Source organism: Tupaia chinensis, unplaced genomic scaffold (assembly GCF_000334495.1).
Source record: "Tupaia chinensis unplaced genomic scaffold, TupChi_1.0 Scaffold000532_1, whole genome shotgun sequence".
Classification (NCBI taxonomy): Eukaryota; Metazoa; Chordata; class Mammalia; order Scandentia; family Tupaiidae; genus Tupaia; species Tupaia belangeri.
In genome coordinates this window covers 7898711-7922882 of record NW_006160045.1, presented here as the reverse complement: position 1 = coordinate 7922882, position 24172 = coordinate 7898711, and the positions used below count along the sequence as shown (strand labels likewise).

The 24172-nt window shown below is 47.6% G+C and overlaps 1 protein-coding gene across 1 annotated transcript in view; it reads right to left on the bottom strand.

The window, feature by feature from the left end:
- The window catches only part of PARP1 (poly(ADP-ribose) polymerase 1), a 43511-nt gene that overhangs the window by 11315 nt on the left and 8024 nt on the right, over positions 1-24172 (bottom strand). The window contains exons 3-14 of the mRNA XM_006157249.3: positions 18760-18875; positions 16946-17160; positions 16103-16202; positions 13801-13917; positions 12928-13104; positions 10075-10222; positions 8014-8154; positions 6645-6887; positions 6261-6329; positions 5881-6013; positions 3258-3453; positions 1881-2009 (exon numbers count right to left, since the gene is read on the bottom strand). Of these exons, the coding sequence (XP_006157311.1) occupies positions 1881-2009; positions 3258-3453; positions 5881-6013; positions 6261-6329; positions 6645-6887; positions 8014-8154; positions 10075-10222; positions 12928-13104; positions 13801-13917; positions 16103-16202; positions 16946-17160; positions 18760-18875 (1784 nt within the window). The remainder of the gene's footprint in view (positions 1-1880; positions 2010-3257; positions 3454-5880; positions 6014-6260; positions 6330-6644; positions 6888-8013; positions 8155-10074; positions 10223-12927; positions 13105-13800; positions 13918-16102; positions 16203-16945; positions 17161-18759; positions 18876-24172) is intronic.

The window sequence follows — 24172 nt, the reverse complement described above, 5'->3', positions numbered from 1 at the left end:
GGTGAGTGCATCCATGAGATGGCTCAAAGTAGAGGCCCTGCCAGACAGAAGCCAGGTTCTGTATCTGCTTACAAACAAGCACACCAGGCAATAATGCACTGCTCATGAGAAGCTGGATCCGACATTGCGGTTGCAGTTCCAATCCCTGGCCTGGTTAGCCTGCAGTTCACCGGGCATGTGTGCGAGTGCCCAAGATGTGATGGGCTGGATGACTGGAGGAAGAGAATGACAGGACGACCGCAGTCTATGGAAGGTGCTCCATCATGAAACAAAACACAACAAAACCCCCAGATCTCTACGAATGGGCACAGTGATTAAACCCGGACCATTTTCAAACCTACTTGACGACCTCTAGGATGTAACGCAACACCCTAGTCTAACCACCGCAAGGCTATGAGAGCTCTGCTTGGCTGGGTTCCTGCTGGGAGATGCTGGTTGGCCCCGATGTCTATGGAGTCAAAGAAAAGGTGCCGACGATTGTACCACCCCGGCTCAGAGCTCCCCTCTGGCAAGGCTAGCCAGCAGACTCTACAGAAGAGTAACGAAGACACGGGACACAAACGTGAAGGCAGCAACCTCATGGAGAAGACGTGCCGTGGCTGAGGTTGATCTGGGGCTCGTCCCCTTCCCTGGTTCAGAGCAGCTTGAAGGTCCTGGGCTTATGGCCGGGGAACAGACACGAGGCTGTCTGCCTGCCAGGTAGCAGCAGTGCTTGGGTTTCTGCTCCAAGGCGCCAGCAAGAAAGAACAAAGAGCCTTTCTGCACTCACATCCCCGGGGAAGAGCAGAGATGAGACAGAGAACAAACAGGAGCACTGGCCACTGTCATTCTACACCGGCATGCTGGATTAGGGTCCAACTACTACCCTTAAAGACAGCGGGCATGATTTCCCCCTCACCACGATCAGGTAGGCTTTATCGCCAGGGATGTAAGTGTGGCTCAGCACATACAAAAACATGTAAGAAATAGAGCACATTTATAGCAGGTAAGATAAAGATCATATGATCACATCCATCAATGGAAAACGCATTTGACAAAATACAACATACTTTCAGGATTAAGACTTTCAGCACAACAGGCACAGAAGGGACGTTGCTCTCCATATAAAATGTAATTATATGACAAACCCATAGCAAATATCATACTAGACGGTTTCCACTAAACAGCAACCTACACGAGGCTGCCACTTTCTCCACTTCTTTTCAACGCAGTGCCGAGAGTCCTAGCCAAGGCAGTCAGACAACAGAGTCAAGTACAAGGCACTCGAATGGGAAAATAGTAAGTAAAACTATCTCTGCTTTTGCAGATGATATGACTCTATACATAGAAAATCCAAAAGAGTCCATACAATAGACTCTTGGAAATGATAAACGAGTACAGCAAAGAGGCAGGATACACAACACAGCTGGTATGACTCTATGCGAGGAAACGAGGAAACGGCGCTGGCGTCTCTCTGCACTTTCTGACAGAGCTGGCGGCACAGTTTCTCTTTCTGTCATCAGGCTCAGCCTTGGACTTCCCAGGACAGTTTCAGTTGGTCAGTTTGAAAGAACCATGCCTCCCTCCCCTAACGGGAGGGTGGTTCGGCACATACAGAAACATGTAAGAAACAGAGCATTTACAGCAGAGGGGTCTGGGACCAGGGGGCAGCACCATACGATACACCACACATTTCACAGCCAATCAAGCGGCCCTCTGCAAAAGAGCAAGCCCTGAGGGCCTCAGCCCCACATCTGAAGCTGAAGGCTAGGCCTGAGACGCTGACGTTCACCTTTTCCTGCTTCTGAGAAATGACACAAGAACTGCCAGGGAGTTCACTAGTCAGCACTTGAGTGATCACCCCCAGCAAACGCTCGGATGAAACAATAAAATGGAATAACCTCATACTCCACCATGGCTTTCTTCATACTTTCCACATCAAAGATCATCTTAATGAGGTCCTGAACTGGCTTGGGGAGCTTGGACTTGGTGCCAGGGTTTACTGTAAGCTTCTTGACCGCCTCTTCATCCTTCAAGGGGAAAAAGGAACAGTAGAAGACCTAAAGCAATAACCCAAGGACAGCGATGGTGGTGTCTGAGGGGGTAGGGGGAGGGTTAGACTGCAGATAACTAGGATGCCCGATGGAGTGCCACCAGCAATAAGAGCCAAGTGTTGGGCCAATAGGTGGTGTGGTAGTGAAGGCACTAGATCACACATGGCCAACTCGGTGATTCAAATCCCGGACCTGGCAGCTTAAAAAATATGATGAGTGCACAGGTGTGTACCCCAAATCCAGAGAGAATGGAAGAGAAGGGACTGCAGTGGGGCCATGCCTTGTGGTTGAGAGGGCGCTGTGCTTTTTCTCTCTCCAGTAAGGGCCTCTGGAAAACCGAAAAGGCCTTACTGAGAATCTATATATGAACCCTTGCTATGTTCCAGGGACTATGTCAAAAACTGTTGCTGACAGCCTCAAAAATACCACTGCCGTCCTCCTCTCAGTTCTGCCTCGTACTTCACGGTGAGCTTTTCACTGAAGGGGCTTCCTGCATCTTTTGTGATTTTCCTGTCCTTTCGCTCTATTCCCGTGGAGCGTTACGCTGACTTTCAGACACTGAACCAACCTCGTGTTCCTGGGCGGAACCCCACTTGGACGAGGTGTGTAAGTCCTCACAAGTAGCTGTAGTCAGTCTGTTACTGTTGTTGTGCATTTTACATCCAATATTCATGAGGCTACTGCTCAGCAGTTTTCCTGTGTTATCTCTGTCTGGCCCTGGTATCGGGGGTGATACTGACCTCATATACCAAGTTAGATAGATTTTTTTTAATCCTGTTTTTTTTTTTCCTGGGAAAGAACCTCCAAGGCTGGTACTGATTCTTCTTCGAGTGTTTGGCACACTTACAAGAGCTGTGCCACCTGTCCTACAGTGGGAATTTTAAAGAACAAGGTGCCCTGGGGCTTGCTGGTGGCGTAATGGTTAAGGTGGCTAGGTCACACATGGCCAACTATGTGGTTTGAGTCCTGGACTCGGTGGCTTGAAAAATACACCAGAGTCCTGGACTTGGTGGCTTGAAAAATACACCGGCCGTGCACACGCACCCAAAATCCTGAGAGGAGAATCAAGGGGAAGGGATTGTGGTGTGACCACCCCTCTTGGGATGCCTTCTCACTCTTCTCCCTTTCCCCACCCCTCTCTGCCTCTACCTGGCGAGCACATGTACCTTAGGTGCAAAAAAGAAAAAAATAGAAGCACAAGGTGTAAGACCAGTAAGTGATTACCTGGCCATAGTCGATCTCCAGAGGATAGAACTTCTTGGGATATTTTGTGAAGTTTTTGGAATGCCAGGCATTCCCAGTCTTCTCTTCATATAATTTCATGAAGTGCTCGATGGCATCCTCCTTGGACGGCATCTGCTCCAGTTTGTTACTGCCGATCACTGTGCCCACACGGCCCCAGGACCTGAATATCCAGTACCTGTGGGAGGGTGGGAGGGAGCCAGACACAAAGCTGTGGGTCAGCAAGGGATAGTTCAGACAGGAGTCATCCCTCCCTGTCACCCCATTCTGGTGAAGAACTTTGCAAGTGTTTTTATAGTGATTCTTTTTTTTTCTAAGAGGTTTTTCCTTTAGGGTGCGTGTGCTCACCAGAAAGAAACAGAGAGAAAGTGAGAAATCACCCCCCAGTGGGGATGGCCATGCCACAATCCCTTCTCCTCCATTCTCCTCTTGTGATCTTGAGCATGCACACGCGCCCAGCACTGAGTCCAAGCCACCGGGTCTGGGACTCAAACCATGGTCAACTACATGGGAGTCCAGCAACACAGCCATCGCGCCAACTGCTGGTCCCACAAAAGGAACTGATACTACAATAAAAGGCTTTATTTTATTTTTAAACTGAGGGTTATACGCAGGTTAAGTTGGGTGGACCTATAGTGTGGTGGTGAAGATAGCGTAATCCCACATGGGTTTATTTCCCGGACCCTGAGGCACAGGGTGAGACACCACTGGGTGTGCGTGTGCACTCACATTCCTGAAAGGAGGGGGAAATAGAGAGGGACTGCACCATGACCATTCCTCACGAGGAGTGCTTCCTCGCTTTCCCTTTCTTTCTCTGGTCAGCAAATGTGCCCTCTGGCAAAAAAAAAAAAAAAAAAAAAAAAAAAAGAAAAAGAAGAAGAAGAAAAAGAGAAGGTAGCAGCAGCAGATGAGCAGTGACTAGGTTAAGCTTGGATCTGGCAGCCAAGCTTGGGGAGTGAATACTGGAGCCTGTAGATATTTACATAAGGAAAAAAAAACCCAAACCAAACCAAAACAAATAAAACGACCCCCTCCCCACAGAAACACAGCCAATATTAGTTAGAAGTCACACATCCAGGAGAGACAACCATCAGAAGTGCTTGAACAGGAGGGGTGGCAGCACTGGCTCTGCAGGTCTTGCAATCGAGAACCAGGTTATCATTTGCAATTTCCATCTGCTTAGCTTTGGGTGAGTTTGTTTTTCTCTCAGTGCAAATAACACAAGGCCCAATTTTCAAATCACAGTAACTACATAATAAGCCCATACACCAGGTGTCTATGTATTTTTATGATGAAATCACACTTCAAAGAAAATTGAGGACATCCCGCTCATATAAAATGAGCTGCTGCTGGCATCATATAACTGCATTCTCGCATTCTCTCCCTTTTTTTTTTGAGAGGTTTTTGCTATAGGGCGTGTATGCTCACCAGACAGAGAGTGAGAAATCACCCCCCCGGGGGGGGGTGGCCACACCGCAATCCCTTCTCTTCCATTGTCCTCTCGGGATCTTGGGCATGCGCACACGCGCCCGGTTTGAGTTTTAACCCACCGGGTCCGAGACGCAAACCATGGTCGAATACATGGGAGTCCAGCAAAACAGCCATGACGGTTCCAGGTTCACATTTAGAGACCTCCCTTGGGCTGGGGCTGGCTGAAACTGTGGGTAGACTGCAGCCACAAAACACTGTAGGGGGTACTCCCTCCCCATCTTTCTTGTTCATGGAGAAAATAAACAAACTCAAAAATAGCATTTTAAGATTCTTCCACACGCCCTTCTGCATACACCGTACAGATTCTGCTCTGTGAGGGACAGCTGACGAGCTCACTAGATGAGGGCCTCTCTGCCTAGAAATGCAGGAGTGACAAAAGCCAGCCATCTCAGCACCACCTCCTGCACTCACGATCTCATAACCTGTACCCCAGGTCCACCCGTGTCTGTCTCCACTAAGCTACAAAAACAAATAAAAGCAAATTCAAAGATCTCTAGCAACTAGAGTTTGAAGTAATAATAAAGAGTCAGTTCAGTGCCTTAATAAACTTTATCTGCTTCAAAAGTTTTAAAACATGTAAAATTAGAAAATCTTGATTCTCTAAGTGACTGAAAGCTGGGACCAGCAGGTGTTAAGAGGTTAAGGTGGCTGGATCCTACATGTACAACAGCACAGTTCGAATCCTGGACCCGGCAGCTTGAAAAACATACTGGGCATGTGTGAATGCCTGTGCAAAATCCCTAAAGGAGAATGGAAAAGAAGGGTTTGTGGCATGGACATTCCCTCCACCCCCCAGGACGGGATTTCTCACTTTCCTTTCCTTCTCTTTGGTGAGCACATGCGCCCTATAACAAAACTAAAAAAACAAACAAACACCTAGTTGGGAAAGTGCGTGAAACCACACCCTGTGTGACGGGGCGCAAGGACACCAACACTACTGGTGAGAGTGGCCCTCTTTATCTGACGGCCTCACAACACATCCTTGTTCTTGTGACCTGACGTCACTCCGGAGGTCCTGGGACTACATGTGGTTTCATGAGGTTGAGAGTGCAGCGCTGACAGCCACGGTCAGGCCCACACCTCAACAAGACCACGCGGGGTCCCCAGCCTGCACCTGCTTTCCTTGTCGTCCTCCAGAAGCTGCAGCTTGTAGTATGAGTTGGTTCCTTTAACGATGTCCACTAGGCCAAGGGTGGCGCTGAAGACCTTTCCTCCTTTCTCCAGGACATGTGCAGAGTGTTCCAGACCTGCCCGGGGCAAAGCTCTATAGTTTTCTCTCCCAGGATCGGTTCTCCCAGGGAGGGGGGTTCGAGCCTGCTAGGATATACTACCACCATCTTTGGGAGGTTCCCCACGACACGTGTGTTCTCAGGGCAGGAGCTGGAGAGGGAGGACTCCTCAGTGCCACTCCGCCGAGGTGTGCTGGGGGCCCAGGGAACGCTTTACTAGTCTGCTGGGTGAGCTACTGCTCTGCTCAGGTGCTTGTCTGCTCACCAGAATCAGGATCCACAGCAGCTCCTCCTTTAAGAGTTAATTTCATTCTCTTTTCAGATTTGTTGATACCTTAGAAGGCGACAGAGAAATGTAAATTCAAATAAATTAAAAAGGGGAAGGTGGAAGACAAGCCCTTCTCACTTGTATCATTCAACAGGGCATCTCTGTACTGTCCCGACACTGTGAAGGGCTTGTCATTCAGTGCACAGTGACAATGAATTAAGAAAACTGAACTGGGTAATGGACAGAGCACTTCAGGGACAGAAAGGGAGAGGTTCTAGGCAGGCAGACCCGCCAGCCTGGGACAGACCACTATGCTGGGGCGGGACGGGGTCACTGATTTCCCCGGCCCTTGGCCCCAGAGGGGCAGCTCGGGGCCCTCACCTTCCTCCTTGATGGGGCCCTTGCTCTTCTTGGACAGTGCAGCCCCTGACTTTCCTCTGGGGGCGACTGCTTCAACAGGCTCCGCCTTCACCTCTGCACCCCAGGGGGACAGGATGTGCACCGAGAATAACTCCTGAAGGCTCTTGGTCGAGGCAGAGATGTCCTGGAGGAAATCCTCAGATACAACTCGAATGTTGGCTTCTTTAACTTCCTCCATCTTCTTATTCATCTTCTCCACCTCCTCTGTTCAAATCGGAAGGTTTAAAAAAAACCCCGTAAACTTAAATCTCAAGCTGCCACAAAGCTGTATTACCCAAGTTCAGCCACGTGCTGCATAAATAACCACGGTTCGGTCAGCAGCAGGCGGCACGTACGACAGTGGCCCCATGAGGCAGCAATGGGCTTTGCCATCTGTGTAAGTCTGCTCTAGAATGTTCACACAACGGGCCAGGCCATGGCCTGGGGGTTGAGGGAGGTGGATTCCATAGCTGACCACGCTGTCCTGGACCCTGCAGTTTGAGAAGCAAATTTGGTATGTGTGCACCTGTGCGTGAGCCCAGAATCCCAACAGGATGGAGACAGGGAAGAGAGGGGATTGCAGTGTGATCACACCTCCCACTGGGGGTTGCTCTCTCCCTCTACCCACGCCTTCCTCTGGGAGCACATGTGGTTCTGAATTGAAAGGAAAAGAAAAACATCCACACAACCACACAAGTACTAATGACACACTTCTCAGAACAGACCAATCGTTTAAATATGACTGACTGTCCTTCCAAACCTTCACCCACAGCCCTCCCTTCCTTGCTAGTCTAGAGCTCAGAGCTCTCATTCATCCTAACCGCTGTCTTCGCTGTCTTTTATCAGGAATGCTCCCCATCCTCTAAGGTGTTCTGAGTTATGGCAACCTTCACATCATCCTATAGAATGAAATGTCAGCAGGCCACAGGGAACAGACCTCAGAGCCAACTACATGTAGGAAGCAATGCACACCATTTCTCTGGCCTTGGAGCCCTACGATGGTCACAGCATAAACCCACAGAGACACCTGTTTCTTTGTTTAACCCTGCATTTCCAACAGACTTGAACCAACCACTTCTGTTTTAGCAGTGAATCTCTGCACACCCTGCAGAACAGCGTGAAGTGACATGAACGGCAGCTTACACTCTGGCTGCTCACACGGGTCACACGTGAATATACACGGCAGAGCAGTAACACGCAGCTCTAGTACTGGCTTCCCTTCCCTAGAACCTGGGTGGTGGCGATGACAGTAAGGTGGTTTCTGAGTGCTGTGTCAGCTCTTCATTAAGCCCTTTACCCGCCATCACAAGTGACGGCATTATCTCCACTCTACAGATGAAGCTAAACTCACTTTTGGTGCTGATACACAGGGAGGCCTTGTTGGCCGTCCCCGTCAACTTTCCCCCAAGTTTCTCAACCAGGGCCTTCACTTCATCCTTGTTCCGAGACAGTTTCCCAAGGGTCAGGATCTTCATGTTGGATAATGGCTTATCTGGGACGAGAACAGAATCATTAAGCAAGGTCATTTTCCTGCCCACGCCCCGCCCCCTTCCTGGAGTAGGAGATACACAGGGAGGCCTTGTTGGCCGTCCCCGTCAACTTTCCCCCAAGTTTCTCAACCAGGGCCTTCACTTCATCCTTGTTCCGAGACAGTTTCCCAAGGGTCAGGATCTTCATGTTGGATAATGGCTTATCTGGGACGAGAACAGAATCATTAAGCAAGGTCGTTTTCCTGCCCACCCCCCGCCGCCTTCCTGGAGTAGGAAAACCAAGCAGTGAGCTCCTGAAGAAAAGCTAGGGCAGGTTCAGGGTCTCGGCCTCAGCATCCCTTTTACCAGCTTCTTCTTGGGGAAAAGCCAAGGCTAAGAACCCACAGGTCCTGTGACATGGAAAGGACTAAGCAGAGGGAAGGTCACTGAACGCTGCCCACGAATGGGCTGGCTTTCCTGGCTGTGAACTGCGGCAGCAGGGGCCACCCTGGGTCTGCTCCACTGGCAGACTGTGGATAAGGGGCCAGAAGGCTGGCAGTGGAATGGGAAGAAGGGGTAGGTCACGTGAACCCCCAATGCCTTCTGCTATTCTTCCTCATGTCTAAACACGAGGTGCAACTCTTCATAATGAACCCCACATGCAGCCCATCCTCTCTGAGCTAACTGATTCCAGGCCAAGCAGCAGCTTCGCGTGCTAGGTGTCTGTGTCTGGCTCCAACCAAGGCTGGCAAGGCCCGGGCAGGGTGTGACTTCTGTTGGCTGCAAGTAAGAATGCGGTGCTAGTGACACGTTTCTAGAACAAGAGATGCTGCAGAGAGAAATCCTGCATGCCCTTCCTGTCAAGGCAAATAACTTCTGATAATATTTACCTGAAAACTGGTAGAACAAAGTCCGATTTGTGAATGAACTGGAAGTGAGGGGAAGCAGAGGGCAGGCCAGAATGCTGGACCCACATGGCCCAACACACATGCCTTTGGACCTGAGCTGCAAGCAGCAGAGTGGACTTGGGATAACCACACACACTGCAGTGACCTGGGACCTACCCAGGGAACAGGAAGGTTACTACTGGGCTCATGCTTAGGGACAGAACCTTCATCCAGTCAACTCTGGCCTTCACCATTAGATTGCCATGTATCTGAGTGATAATAAGCAGAGGTCTCATCTCCTGGCAGAAAAATATGCACTGATCTCACTGTCTTTGTTGGCTCAGAGCATTTCTCACTAACAATTACAAACTCCCTCTAGTTCCGTACAGAACCAAGACGCAAGCTTCCCGCTTAGGGACAGAACCTTCATCCAGTCAACTCTGGCCTTCACCATTAGATTGCCATGTATCTGAGTGATAATAAGCAGAGGTCTCATCTCCTGGCAGAAAAATATGCACTGATCTCACTGTCTTTGTTGGCTCAGAGCATTTCTCACTAACAATTACAAACTCCCTCTAGTTCCGTACAGAACCAAGACGCAAGCTTCCCACCAGCCTCCATTTCTCACTAACAATTACAAACTCCCTCTAACTCCGTACAGACGCAAGCTTCCTACCAGCCTCGGGCTGAGAGTGGTGCAGGGCAGTCTGACGGGAAAGTGAGGCCTGGGAGATGGCGCTCTGAGAGCAGGAGCTTCTAAGATGCCACTCCAGGGAAGGCTGCCTCTTGGCCTAAGGAATCCCTCTCCGACTTCCCAGAGTAAGAAAGTCATGTGGTCTCTTAGCATGTTTATGCTCCCTGCTGTAGGTGGTGCTGGGGGTGGTCATGGCAAGAGAAGAGGCCCTCACCTGCAGGGCCTGGCTCCCTTACAGGACCAGCAAATGGAGACCCTAGGACACCCTCTTCACCAACTCCGCAGCACCCAAGAGTGGGCAAAAGAGTCCTGTGGAGTGGCTCTAAGATCGGTCCCCCCCACTGTCAGTCCTGGGGCCGTACCTGCTGGAGCAGAGGAGTTGACTGCAGCAGGTGCTGAGGCTGTGGAGGACGGGGGTGCTGCTGCCACTGGGGCGCTGGATTCTGGGGGGAATATACGCTCCTGCTTCTTGACCTTCAATTTCTTGAGGTAAGAGATTTCTCGGAATTCCTAAAGAATGTAAGTTTTCATTAAGAAACAGTTTTCCCTTGAAATAACCATCCCACCCACCAAAGGGGATGTGGCTTATCCAAATGAAATGATTTTTCTTTTTCCTTCTAACAAAGAGCATGAAGTAGGAAAACGTGAGGCTTCTAGGACAGGAGAGTCTCACTGCAGCTACGGCACTTACCCCTCGTCCTGTCTACATTTACAAGGCTGGTATTGTGGCTTAACAGAAATAGCTCATTCAACAGAATCAAACAATGGTCAACAACCCAGTTAGGGAATCACCTCTGGCACCGGCCTCCAGCTGTTCTCCTCTAGTGTCAACAGGCCTCTCTGGGGTCACATGCCTAACCATGAGTCAAAGTTCCCAAATCTGCACACAATGCAGAGAGACTGCCAAAGGGAAAATCTGGGCAATGCCCTTCCCTCCTTAGGAGAAGATGGAGGGAGAGCTCTAGAGCCTTACTACACATGCGTCCATCAGCTGGTTATTCTTCAACCACGTGACTTACAATGGGCCTTGCTCTAAGTGACCACTCGGATGTCAGATCCGTGAAGCTCAGGGAAAGACCACAGAGCCCATGCTTGAGGCTTCATCCAACCAAGAAACCGCCTTTCCCAGCCTTGCCCTTGTTCAGTGACTTCAGTGGATAGAGTGAAGGCCGAGCACCTAACTGTGCCATCCATCCCAGCAAGCTTCTCAAGAGGGTTTCTGCCCGGAAGAGAACCGCAGGAGGTGGTCTTCAATGGGGAAGCTCAGTTCCACGTAAAGGCATGCGAAGGTGACATGGGATAACAGGTGCCGGGAGTGCTCTTGGGGGTGAGACCTGCTCGGTCTCCTAGGAGCTGACAAGTAGGGGGCTGCCTGAGTACAGGCATTTGAGTAGGGGGTGGTGAAGAGCAGGGACCCTAGGCAGGTGCCCACTGCTGGGAGTGTGAAGAATTAGAGACTGGGATGGGGTGAGGAGAACGGTATGGGAGGGGGGAAAAAGGGAAGCAGAAAAGAAAGGCTGTGGAGGGTGATGGAGCCAGACTACTGAGGGCTCTGGGAGGACCAACTGACACGCTGACCTTGCCTCTGGGGCAACAGCCACGGCACGGGATGTGAGAACCCATGGATTTGCATGGGCAGCAAGCACTGCCACACTGAGAAAATGTCCTGCACATGCCTGTTCCTCTGAAACAGGTTACACAGTCGGGGTTTGGAACTGATACGGAGCGTACAACACAGTTCATATTGTTCCCTGGCACCTTACTTTCTCCATCCAAGTGTCAAAGGAATACAAAGACCTCATAGGTTCGTAGGAACTGCCTACTCACGAGACCAGCAGATGGCATAATGGTCATGTTGCTGGAAAATCGACTATGGTTCAAGCCCCAGACCCAGTGGCTTAAAACTCATGCCGGCACATGTACATGTGTGCCCAAGATCCCAAAAGGAGAATGGAGAAGGAATTGCAGCATGGCCATCCCCTCTGGGGGGTGATTTCTCACTTTCTGTTTCTCTGGCAAGTGCATATGCCCTATAGCAAAAAAAGAAAAAAAAGGGGACCAGCAGTTAGCGTAATGGCTATGTTGCTGGACTCCCACATAGTCGACAGCAGTTCGCGTCCCGGACCCGGTGGCTTAAACTCACGCTGGGCACGTGTGCGTGCGTGCCCAAGATCCTGAGAGGAGAATGGAGGAGAAGGGATTGCGGTGTGGCCATCCCCCCGGGGGGTGATTTCTCGCTTTTTTGTCTTTATGTCTCTCTCTCTCTGTCTGGCGAGCCCACGTGCCCTATAGCGAAAACCTCTAAAAAAAAAAAGAAAGAAAAAAAGAAAAAAAAGACTTTCCTACTCAGAACTAGGAATCTGTGTAAGATTTTTAAGGGGTGTGGTGGGAGTGACATGGTTAGATTCTTCTTAGAGTAATCATTCATGTGAGCAGAGATAAGGGGGTGAGAGTGTAATTATGGAAATGAGCACAGAAGGCAAGAAACAAGGCAGCCACGGGCCAGTGGACAGACGGTGGTTCTCCGTGTTGGTGAGTGGTGATGATAGGACATCCGAGCCGACACCTGCGGACAGCCTGCTGTGTGTACTGCTCTGCACCGGGAGCAGGGACAGGGCAACCCGGTGAGGGGCAGACTGCTGCCTTGCCCCGGCGGCCAGCCCAGCGTCTGCTCTGCCTGAGTGCACAGTGAAGGCCTTCCACAGCCAGCCCCCACAGACACTGCGGGTCCCAACCAGCACGTTCCAAAGAAGGCTGGTTCCCAACTGAGGTTTTTCCAACCCACAAACTTAATATGTGGCTATACTTTTTGAAAAAGAGCCTAGGAGCTGGGTAAACTGTGGACACACTTCTCCTGGCACAAAGGTAAGGAAAGGTCCTGGAAAACAGGAATCACTGTCCATCTGTTCCACTTAAGTCCCTTGTGCCCAGAACAGTGCCTGGCACACAGTAAACCCTAGATAAGTAGGAATAGAAATAATCTGTGATCTTTGTAATAAGCAGGAGGATTTTATACCAACTGAACAGACCTCAGCTTCCCTCTTACAGGTGCTCTGGTTCCATTCTGTGTAGTCTGCAAATAAATAATGTAATTTTATGTGCCAATTATGAGGATGACCCAGCTGTAAAGAAGTTGACCTGGAGGTAAACAAGCCCAGAAGGTGGGGGTCACATTTTGCAGCCCACAGATCCTAGGGTCCTCCCCCACCTCTTACCTTTGGGGTCACCCATTCCTTCCGGTTAGGTGTCTGTGTCTTGACCATGCACTTGGTCCAGGCGGTGACATCCCCAGTGCAGTAATAAGCATCGCTCTTGAAGACCAGCTGGCCTGAGCACTCCTCGCAGGGAAGGAGGGCACCGAACACCATGCCGTCGGCTACTCGGTCCAAGATCTGAAGCCAGTAAAGAGACAAGTCAGAGGGGAAGGGAAAGACCACAGAGAGGGACATGTACCAATGTAGGATGAAAAACTGGCAGACTTCATGCATCAGGAAGAGAGGCCTGCCTGGGGACCTTGAGCCCTGCTGGCAGTCGGTTTACAGTAGCGCTTGGACTCTTTACTTTTCAAGTGCAGCATCCCCGCAGCCCCCCAGCCCTCAATGACTTAGAAATAAAGGTGGCACCCACTGGTATTCCACAAGGCACAATGCTACCTCAATTCCTGAGAACGCCAGCAGGGGAAGCCATTGGGAAACTCATGTGCCACCTCTCGAGAGGGGTCTCTACTCCCTCCATAGGCCTGGCAGCCTTGAGGGTCTGGGTAAAAGGTGGCAGAGAAAGGTCCTCAGACCAAAGTACATGGTTCAGGCATGTGAGCAAATGCAGAGTGCACTCTGGCCCTCACGGACACTCTAAAGCAAGCATGAACACATGCAAGACACTGGGAGGGCTTGGGAAAGGCCGGCTCCTGGGACATGGCGACCACAACGGCAGTGATGACGATGCAACACAACGATGAAACTGTTACTCCTTGTGATTAGTACCAGCAGGTGTTCAAACGGAGGGCCTCCCACACTCCATTAGGACAGTCACTACAACAACCGGGTCGGCCTCACAAGCGTGTCCCACTTAACACAAAGGCAGCTCACCGCCGACTCCCCGGAAGGCACTTGCTGCTTGTTGAAGATGAGCAGCTCTTTCAGGTCATTTGTTGAACACACTTTCTTTAGCTCATCCTTGATGTTCCAGATCAGGTCATTCTGGGCCTGTGGACAAGACCCAGCAGCTGAGGCAAACAGTGCTTTTCAAAGAAAAAAAAAAAAACCGACTGGAGGAAGAGCCCTCCCCTGGTCTTGCTGAGCCTCCGGTTACACCCATCGGAGTCAGTGGGGCCATCCTTCCAAATTTGGTCTGATCAGCCTAGAATTTTACACCCAGTCACTCTCACGGGAATCCAATCAAACTTGCAGTGCGGTCTTTCAGAGAACACAGAAGGCGGATGTGGAGACAGCTATAGCTGAGGCAATCCAGGCCCCTGGAACTAATCCCTAAAAAGCCAGCCCCTGAAGACACAGGTACAAACATAGAAGGGTTAGGCAATCCAGGCCCCTGGAACTAATCCCTAAAAAGTCAGCCCCTGAAGATACAGGTACAAACACAGAAGGGTTAGGTTGAGCCCAGGGTCCTTGTTTATTCTCTCCAACATCCAGAACTAAAGAAAGTAAGGTACGGCTGTTACATTCCCCGATCTTAAAAAGTAGGAAGCATCATGCAGGAACATATTTAAGGTCCTCTGAGAACGGAATTTTAAACATCAGATACTTTTACATATTGTCTAGTTTATTCTCACCACCTTGCTGAGAAAGGTATTAGCCTCCCCAGCTAGGAACAGAGGCCAGGGTCAGCCTCCTCTCCAGCACAGTAAGGAAATGATTTACCATTGCAGCCTCTGGGAAATGCAGATGAACACCCTACTACACCCATAGGTTGCCGTTAGTATCAAATGAGGAATTGAAAAAGTTACTGGACACAGCTGCAGCCACACACTCATGCCTGTTTGATCAACCCAGCTTGATTTTTAAGGGTTCCCTCATCCCCCTGTAGCAGCACACATTGGGCACCAATAATGGAGACAAAGTCAGGGGTACAGGGCTGAACGGCAGAAGCAGAACTATCATCTATGACGAAAGACGGGGAAGCAGCAGAAACACGCACCGGAGTGAGGAGGCTGAGGGGGCATTTTGGTTTTCTGACTTTCTTTGTATCTCTGACAACACTGAGGGGAGAGAAGCACACCAAACCTTCACCAGAGGGCAAACATGAAACCCTACTGCAACTGGGTTTGGTGCACGACACGCACCCTAAAACATTCCTGTCAAATTTGCAATTCTTTTTTTTTGGGGAGAGGTTTTCGCTATAGGGCGCGTGCACTCGCCAGACAGACAGAGACAGACAGACACAGAGACAGAAAGCGAGAAACCACCCCCCAGGGGGGATGGCCACGCTGCAATCCCTTCTCCTCCATTCTCCTCTCGGGATCTTGGGCATGGACGCCGCGTGCACTCGCCAGACAGACAGAGACAGACAGACACAGAGACAGAAAGCGAGAAATCACCCCCCCAGGGGGGATAGCCACGCCGCAATCCCTTCTCCTCCATTCTCCTCTCGGGATCTTGGGCATGCACGCACATGCGCCTGGCGTGAGTTTTAAGCCACTGGGTCTGGGACGCGAACCGCGGTCGACTACGTGGGAGTCTAGCGACATAGCCATTACGCTAACTGCTGGTTCCCAAATTTGCAATTCTTAAGTGACTGGAACCAGATCAGAAATTGCTTCTAATTTTTACACCACCAGCAGAAACTCAATACCCATACAAGAGATCCAAGCACATGGCCAGTGGAAATCATGTTCCTAAGACAAGACCCACTGTTCTCTTTTAATTTTCCAAATGCCCAGCATTTTCTGATTAATAATTTTCACTCTGCTTTGGTACAAATGTAATCAACATGGTGACATCTCTTTGATCAGTGACTATTGATTTAATGGGCAGTTCTGTCCTCTGTCACCATACATCTTCCATTCCTTTTAAAAGTAGAGTTTCAGTAAAATATGTGGATGCCTATCTCTTCAAGCCATGTCTCTATGCTAAGAAACTCTGGCATCTCTGAATTTAGTATTCAATTTCCAGTGTTTGCCTGAAGGTGCAGGGTGTAAAGTGATGCCTAATTAGGCCGAAGCGCAAGCCTGGCTACAGGTCTGGCACTGACAGCCTACCGTGGGTGCTCTTCCTAACAAGACTACGCTCTTTGGGAGGCAGGAAGGAAACAATCTGGGGGAAATGCCACCATTTAACCAGCGAACAATGTGGGAATTCTCAAGGTTGTAGTAAGTGGGGCATAACTCCTGAATCTTCTTCCGCACCCAGAGAGAACATGAAGCTCAGCACTCACCTTGAGAGCCTTTTCAAGCTTACTCTCCTTGTCTTTTTCTTTTTTAGATTTCTTCTCGGCCACTTTATCCACCCCATCCACCTCATCGCCTTTTCTTTTTCTGAAAAGACACGGCACATTGTGAACTGAAACCATGTGTGACGCTGCTTGACAAGGGTGGTGCACAGCCACTATGTGAGGAGCAGGGTACCCGCATACCCGCAGGCCCTCCTGTACCGCCCTCCCTGCACTTGTTCATTATCCCATCGCTAGACTGGGGCTGAGGACCTGCACAGGTGCTCAGACTCAGGATAGTCATTTCCGGCCCTTCCTAACACCATGGGAAACCCATACCATTTGAATGCGAGGCCAGGGGATATCTCATCCACTGTGCACCCCCCATTTAAGAATGGTTGCGACTCTCCCAGCACCATTCCTAGAGATCCAGACATATAGGAACAGATCCACAAGGATGGCAAGGTCACATATGAGTGGGTCATGAGGCAGAGGAAAGACGGGAGCTGATGCCAGCAAGGAGGCAGAAGAGAAATCTTGAAATGTCTGACAGGCCACAAGAGAAAGCAAAGCTAGCTCATTCCACCCAGCAGATGTTGGGAGAAGGAAGAGACGGCCCAGAAGCAGATCTGGTGGGAGTGGGCTCTTGAGGGGGGAAGCTGTAGAATGACCGTGGGAGCTCCCTGCAGCTTCTCCCTACTCTGTCTTCTGCTCACATGGCTGAGAACAAGGCCAAGTTCTGCAGCCCTCCCTGTGATGGACTCTCCTTGACTTTCTGAAAGCCACGGAGACGTGTGGAATCTGTAGAGTCTTCCTCAAGCCCCCTCCCACCCACAGCGTTTTGCCCACCCTTCGTTCTTGACCCCTGGGAGCTGCTTCTTCAAGGTCTCTTTGTCCTCTGCAGTGAGGAGGCTGAAGCCCTTGAGCTGGCTTGCGCTATACTCAGGCCGGAAACCCAGCTCCGCCCTATTCTTGACAAAGCAGCTCGGATGGTACCAGCGGTCGATCATGCCCAACTGTGGCTTCTCTGGGTCCAGCATCTTCTTGGACAGGCGCATCTGGCCCTGTGGGAAAAGCCATATTTGGTACCAAGGGACTGACAAGGAAGGATGAACAGCCTGGTGTCCTGTCAGTGATGGGCCTTGGGTCCAATCCAAGGCCTGCCCAGAAACTCAAGAACTCCTGGGCTGCCAGGAGATTTTTGGTTCTTTTATGCCACCAAGGATTGTTTTATATCCTCAAGTCTAAGCATTCCTGTTATAAATGAAGTTAGTTCCAAATGGCTGGGTACCTACCTACCTGCTAGGCTAGTGATAACACTTCTCTAAAGATGTTTCTGCTGATGGGGGCAAAACTGACACTGGGGCCGACAGGTGATGTGGTGGTTAAGGGCACTGGACTAGCCCATGGCCAACCAAGGTTTGAGTCCCAGATCTGGCAGCTTGCTTTCTCACTTTGCTCCCCACTCTGGTCAAATTAACAAACAAATAAATAAATAAATAAAAATCAAATTAAATAAAGCTAAAAACACACCTGACCTGCTGTGCTGGGTGGAGCGGAGACCTTGAACACACCCGGCCAACCCCCAAGGCTGCACACTTGTCCTGACAGGGGTTCTCTGCCCACTCCTACCCTCCAAAGGACTCTTCAGTCTCTTTACATACATGATACCTCGTATGAAGTGGCAATACACACACAGGCAAGAACACAGCCCTACCTGTCTACCCAGGTCTACAATCCCCAGTCCTGACATTCCTGAGGCTGTTTCATTCCTGCCAAGGCCCAGATATAGAAAACTCAGCATGGGAGGCCGAGTAAAACCCTGTTTCAGGTCAAGCAATAGCATTAGCACAGAGCTTCTGGCACTCCCATTGAGGGCAAGACAACTTTAACTTTTACCTCAGATTTCCAGTGGTTGGACACGGCTGGAGAAGAGCTGGCAAGTCCATGCTTTTCTAAATACCCACCGGCTCACCTCAATTTCCTGTGTAAGAGCTCAGGACGCAGAAACCTTCCACTGATGCCTTCAATGATTCAATCCGCACATGTATGTATGTATCAGAGAAGGGCGGGGAGGTTGGAGGCAACAAACCTTCCTTTCTACCTGTGTCTCTGGCCACTTGGAAGCTGTCGTCTAGCTGGCTGACTGTCAGCCTTTGGGGACTAGAACAGGTAGGACATGCTGGCTAATGAAGTTCCTCTGAGGAAACAGAAGAGAGCTGGAGGCTCATACCCGGGAAAGCATACTCCTTTAACTTAATGCCACCATAAAGCACAGACACACAAACAGCCTTCTTTAGCCCGGACAGTGGAGTCCAGGTGAGATCCCCGTGTTAACACTGTGCAACCTCTCCCCAGTCTCCTGAGAGCACAGGCTGCTGGGCTGCGACATGCATATGGACGGACCGTGAGCAAGCATGGCCAGACCTGCCTGCGAGGAAAGTCACTGTCACCTCTGGTCCCTCCTCATACCTTCACGTTATTTGTAACCACTAGTGTTGAGCTACCACTCGGAGCTCCTACTCTCTTTCTCTCTTTTTTTTTGCGGGGTCAGCGTTCTATTGAGGGGCCGCCCTGCGCCACTATTCTCTCTTTAGAGAGCAAATGGCATCCCACGCGAACAATCCACGAAGTTCAGACATCTGAGCCCCGGCCTCGCTCACCTTTTCTATCTTCTCCATACACCCCTTGCACGTGCTTCTGTTGGACTTGGCGTACTCTGCCGCAAAGTCACCCAGAGTCTTTTCAGTCTTGCTGCCAACTCCATCCTGGCCTTTGCCTGAAGAGTCAAATACACAGTAACAGTCATCTCAACAGCCTCGCAGGGTAGTTTCAGAAAGTCCCCTATCTTCCTCCACTTCCCGAGGATCCTTCCGCTAGGACACTCCGTGTCTTGGGAAACTAAAATTGGTCCATCCCATCTATGTATGTTTATATCAGTTGCGGTTGGTTAACAGAACCTCTTTTATGATAATAAAGTGACCTTTCTCAGACAAGCTCTTTGAAGCAGTGCCATCCGAGCTGGCAGTTAGCTGTCCTGACCCGTCACTCTATTTTTTTTCTGGAGGCCCCTCCACTTCTTTGGATAGTATTCACCTTAGAAGCTTGGAGCCATACTGAATTCTAACTCAGCCTTTTAATTTCCATTATACTTTTTTTTTCCTAAAGAATTATTTTATTTTAACTTTATTTATTATTATTGTTACTTTCCAGTTTGATCAGACAGACAGAGAGGGAAAGTGAGAAAGAAAGTCACCAGATTCAAGACTTGAATCTTGGTCGGCCATGTGGGAGTCCAGCACCTTTAACCACCATGCCACCTGCCAGCCCCAAATTTCCATTACACTTTTATGAGTGAAAGTTAAATACTGAATTAAAAGGATTATCCTGGTATATATAGATCAGACATGAGTACTTGTAAGAATTAAACACATGGTAATGGTACCATCTCAAATTAGCGGGGAATGGCTGAATTATGCAATAAAGAGTTTGAGGGATAACTAGTCAACAATTTCAGACACATGCTAGCTTCTTCTCTTATATAAAAATAAATTCCAAAGCTGAACATTTCTCCCATAAGGTCAAGAACAATACAAAGCTATGTTCTCTTGTACTAGGGATTCCAGTACGTGCATTAAGGAAAGAGAAAGAAAAGGTGTAAGTTTGGAAGTGACCAAATAAAGCCATCTCTATTTGTTTTCTTATTTTCTTTGTTTCTCTCTGGTCAACTTCAAAAAAATAAAATTAAAATACTGACAATGATTAAAATGAAATAATTCTTAAAAACTACAGGACCAGCAGATGGCATAATGGCTACATTGCTGGACCCCCATGTAGCTGACTGGGGTTCGAGTCCTTGACCTGGTTGCTTAAACTCATGTCAAGTGTGCGCGCGCGCGCGCATGTGTGTATGTGTGTGCTCAAGATCCAGAGAGGAAAATGGAGGAGAAGGGATTGCAGCGTGGCCATCCGTCCTGGGAGGTGATTTCTCGTTTTCACTATCTGTCTTTCTGGTGAGCACAAGCACCCTATAGCAAAAACCTCTCAAAAAAACAAAAAAACCCCACAAAACTATAAGAAAGCAATTAGAACTATTCAGTAAATTTAGTGACTCTGCAGAGCACAAGGTCAATACATAAACATAAAAATTCTATATTAAGAAATTAGCAATAAACATATTAGAAAAAGAAAACACACTGCTATTAAATGACATTAAAATATATATAGTATTTAAGAAATAAACTACAGAAGACAAGGTCTCTACATTAAAAATGATGAAATTAAGAAATAAATGGAGAGACACCAATGTTCATGGATTGGAAGAATAAATTTCTTAGGATGTCAATAATATGCAAATTTAACCCACAGATTCAATGCAATGCCAATCAAATGACTTACAAGCTTTTTGGGGGGAAAAAAATGCCAAAGTTACCACAAAACTTATTATGAATTAGAAAGGACCTAGGAAAGGTCAAACGTTATTGAAATAGAACAAAGTTGTAATAGGGGGATTACATAAAATTATTAAGTTTCTGCACAGCAAAGGACACAGTAATTAGTGTAAATCAACAACCCTCAAAATGGGAGAATTTTTGTAAACAATGCCTCAGATAAAGGACTGATAAACAGAATACACAGGGAACTGAAGCAGCTTACTGGAGAAGACCTGAACAAAAAACTCTAAGGAAGACATGAATAGCCAAAAAGCTTATGAAGAAATGTTCAACATCCCTCATCATAAGGGAGGCGCATACTAAAACCACAATGAGATACCTCCTAACCCTTGTCAGACTGGTGAAGATTAAAAATACAAAAAATGAGAAGTGTTGGTGAGGTTGTGGTGAAAGGGGAACTCTCCTACATTTTTGGTGGGAATGTAAATTGGTCCAGCCACTGTGGAAAACAATATGGAGGTTCCTCAAAGATCTACAAATAGAACTACCATATGATCCAGTAATTCCATGTGTATCTACCTAAAGGACAGGAGAATGCTCAGTTGGAAAAGCACCTGCACATTGATGTTTACTGTGACCTTATTCACAATTGCTAAGGCATGGAACCAACCCAAACAGATGAATGGATTGAAAAAGTGTGGCACATATACTCTGTGGAATACTATTTAGCCATCGAAAAAAAACCCCAAAAAACAAGATCCTGGCATTTGATAGAAAGTGGTCGAATATGGAAGATTTATTGCTGAGTGAAGCAGGCGATGAAAGAGATATTGTATGTCTCCACTTACTATATACCAATTGTCTGCACTCTATGGTAGAGATGAAAATATTAGAGGACATAAAAGCAGTGAAAATAGTTACGAACACTGGACACAATGTGGAGGGAGGGTGGGAAAAGGGAAGAGCACAGGGAAGGAAATCAGGGAGAAAAAATAGAAAAGCAAGACATTTGTGGGACAGAAATGGTTTATTGCCTGCTGATGATAACACGTATAGTATTCTTAACTGGACTGGTCTAAGATGTACTTCATGTTGGGTAAATTCTCTTTTACAAGCCAAATGATGTATAGCAATCAAATGTTTTAAAAAAAATTAAAATAAATAAGGGAAAAAGAACAAAGCTAGAGAAATTACACTACATGGTTTCATGACTTTCTATATAAGTTATAGTGATTAAGACACTGTGGTATTGGCAGATAAATAAATCAATGGAATCAAACAATCCAGACACAGACCTGTATTATGTAGACGATATCATTTTTAAGGAGTCTTTTCAACAAATACTGACGGAACAAAATATCCATGAGGAAAAAAACCTCCAAACAACTATTTCCTCACATCTAACACAAAAACTTAAATTTAAGATATGTCACAAACTTAAAATGTAAAATATAAAGAAGCTACAGAACTTCCAGAAGAAAATGAAGGTGTATTATCTATACAATCTTTGAGTAGGCGAAGATTTCTTAGGAGATGGCAAACACTAATCAGAAAAGAAGGGGGAAAAAAATCAACAAACTAGACTTTATCAAGATTAAGAACGACCGTTTTTCAAAAATTGTCAGTAATTAAGCAAAAAGGCAAGCCAAAGTGTGGGAGAATGTACCTCCAAGACTTATATCTAGTGAAGTACTTCCATTTGGAATTTGATAAAAACTGTTAAAATTCAATAATCAAGAAACATATAAGTGGGGCTGGCAGGTAGCTTGGAGGTTAAGGGTGCTGGACTCCCACATGGCCAACTGCAGTTCGAGTCCTGGACCTAGCGGCTTGCTTTCTCACCTTCCCACCCGTCTCTCTCTGCTCCTCTGGTCAAATTAAAATAAATAAATAAATAAAACAAAATAAAATAATTCTTCCTTTAAAAAATGTTACTCATTATCACTATTTTATTTATTTATTTATTTTAAGTTGATGAGAGAGAGAGAGAAAGAGAGAGAAAAGGAATGAGAAAGCAAGCTGCCAGGCCCGGGACTTGAACCTGGTCAGCCATGTGGGAGCCCAGCCACCTTAACCATTGCGCCACCTGCCGGCCCCCCCAAAAAATAATTCTTTTTTTAAAAAAGAAAGAAACGTACAATGATAATATACTGTCAGACGTTAAAAAGAGTGACAATTACCAAGTGCTAGCAAGGATGTTGAGGAACGGAAATGCTTATATACCACTGGTGGGAATCTAAAATGATATAACCACTTTGGAAAATATAGACTGTCTGGAAAGTCATGATGTATTTTTCTTTCTTTCTTTTTTAAAATTCAAAAATGCATCATGACTTTCCTGACAAGCCAATAGTGTGACAGTTTCTCTCGCTCTCTCTGCAAGAGGGCACGTGTGTTTGTCAAAGACGGCTATCTCCCACATGGCTGACTATGTGCTTCAAGTCCTGAAAACACGCTGGGCGTGTGCGTGTCCAAGAGGAGGAGAAGGTACTGAGGTGTGACTGTCGCCCGTAGGTCCTTTCTTACTCCCTCTAGCAGCAAGCACAAATGCCCACTGGCAAAGTTTAAAAATAAAAATAAAAACAGCTATGCTCTTTGCATGAAAAAAATCCCTGGACATTTAGCAGGTAGCTTTCTTAACTTTAAGGTTCCAATAGGTTCACAAAACACATTTACAGCCAAATTACTATGCCTTTCCATATTATAAAATTATAAAGCGGTACATTCAAAATCAGAACTAGATACAACATACATAGATCCCTAAACCTACGACTTCCACTATCCTGAAAATGAAAGAGAAAATAGTCACAGGATAAGAAAAATTTTTATTATACCCACTGATGCTCTCGAATTTTAGATCCTTTCTTGGCAGGTTTACTATTATTTTTATCCAAAATTTAGAACAGTGTTACTTTTCAATAGGTGAAAACAAGCTAGAGTCAAACATACCGGCAGTTTTGAGACAGAAAAAAACACCCTTTATCACAGACACAGAGAGTCTGAGTTCCCTGGAGTCATGAGAGCTGGTAAAACTGGGTCAATCCAGGAAGGTAGGAGATGAGTATGCAGTCTCCAAAGATTTCCTTCAAAAAATGATGAAAACTGACTTTTGAAAACTTAAAGGCGTCCATCAACAAACTGATGCTAAGGTTTGTATGGAGAGGCGAAAGCCCCAGAATAGGCAACACAATACCAAGTGAAAAGAACAAAGGTGAGGACCGACTTAAAGGTGTCTAGGAAGCTATGGCAATCAAGACACTGCGGTATTGGCAAGAGAATAGATAAGCAAATTGACTGAACAGTTTCAAAAAGACTCATCACAAATAAACCCAAAGTCCATCATAGTGTGGGAACAATTGGACATTCATGCATAAAAAGGAAAAATTTTATACACCGATCTTACATCCTTCATAAGAAGTAACTCGAAATGGGCTATAGACGTAAATGTAAGACACGAAACTATAAAAAAATCCTAGATGGTAACACAGGAGAAAACCGAGATGACCCTGGGCCTTGTGATAACTTTTTTTCTTTTTTTTGGAGAGGTTTTTGCTATAGGGCGTGTGTGTTTGCCAAAAAGACAGGGAGAGACAGAGACAGAAAGCGAGAAATCACCCCCCGGGGGATGGCCATGCCACAATCCCTTCTCCTCCATTCTCCTCTCAGGATCTTGGGCATGTAC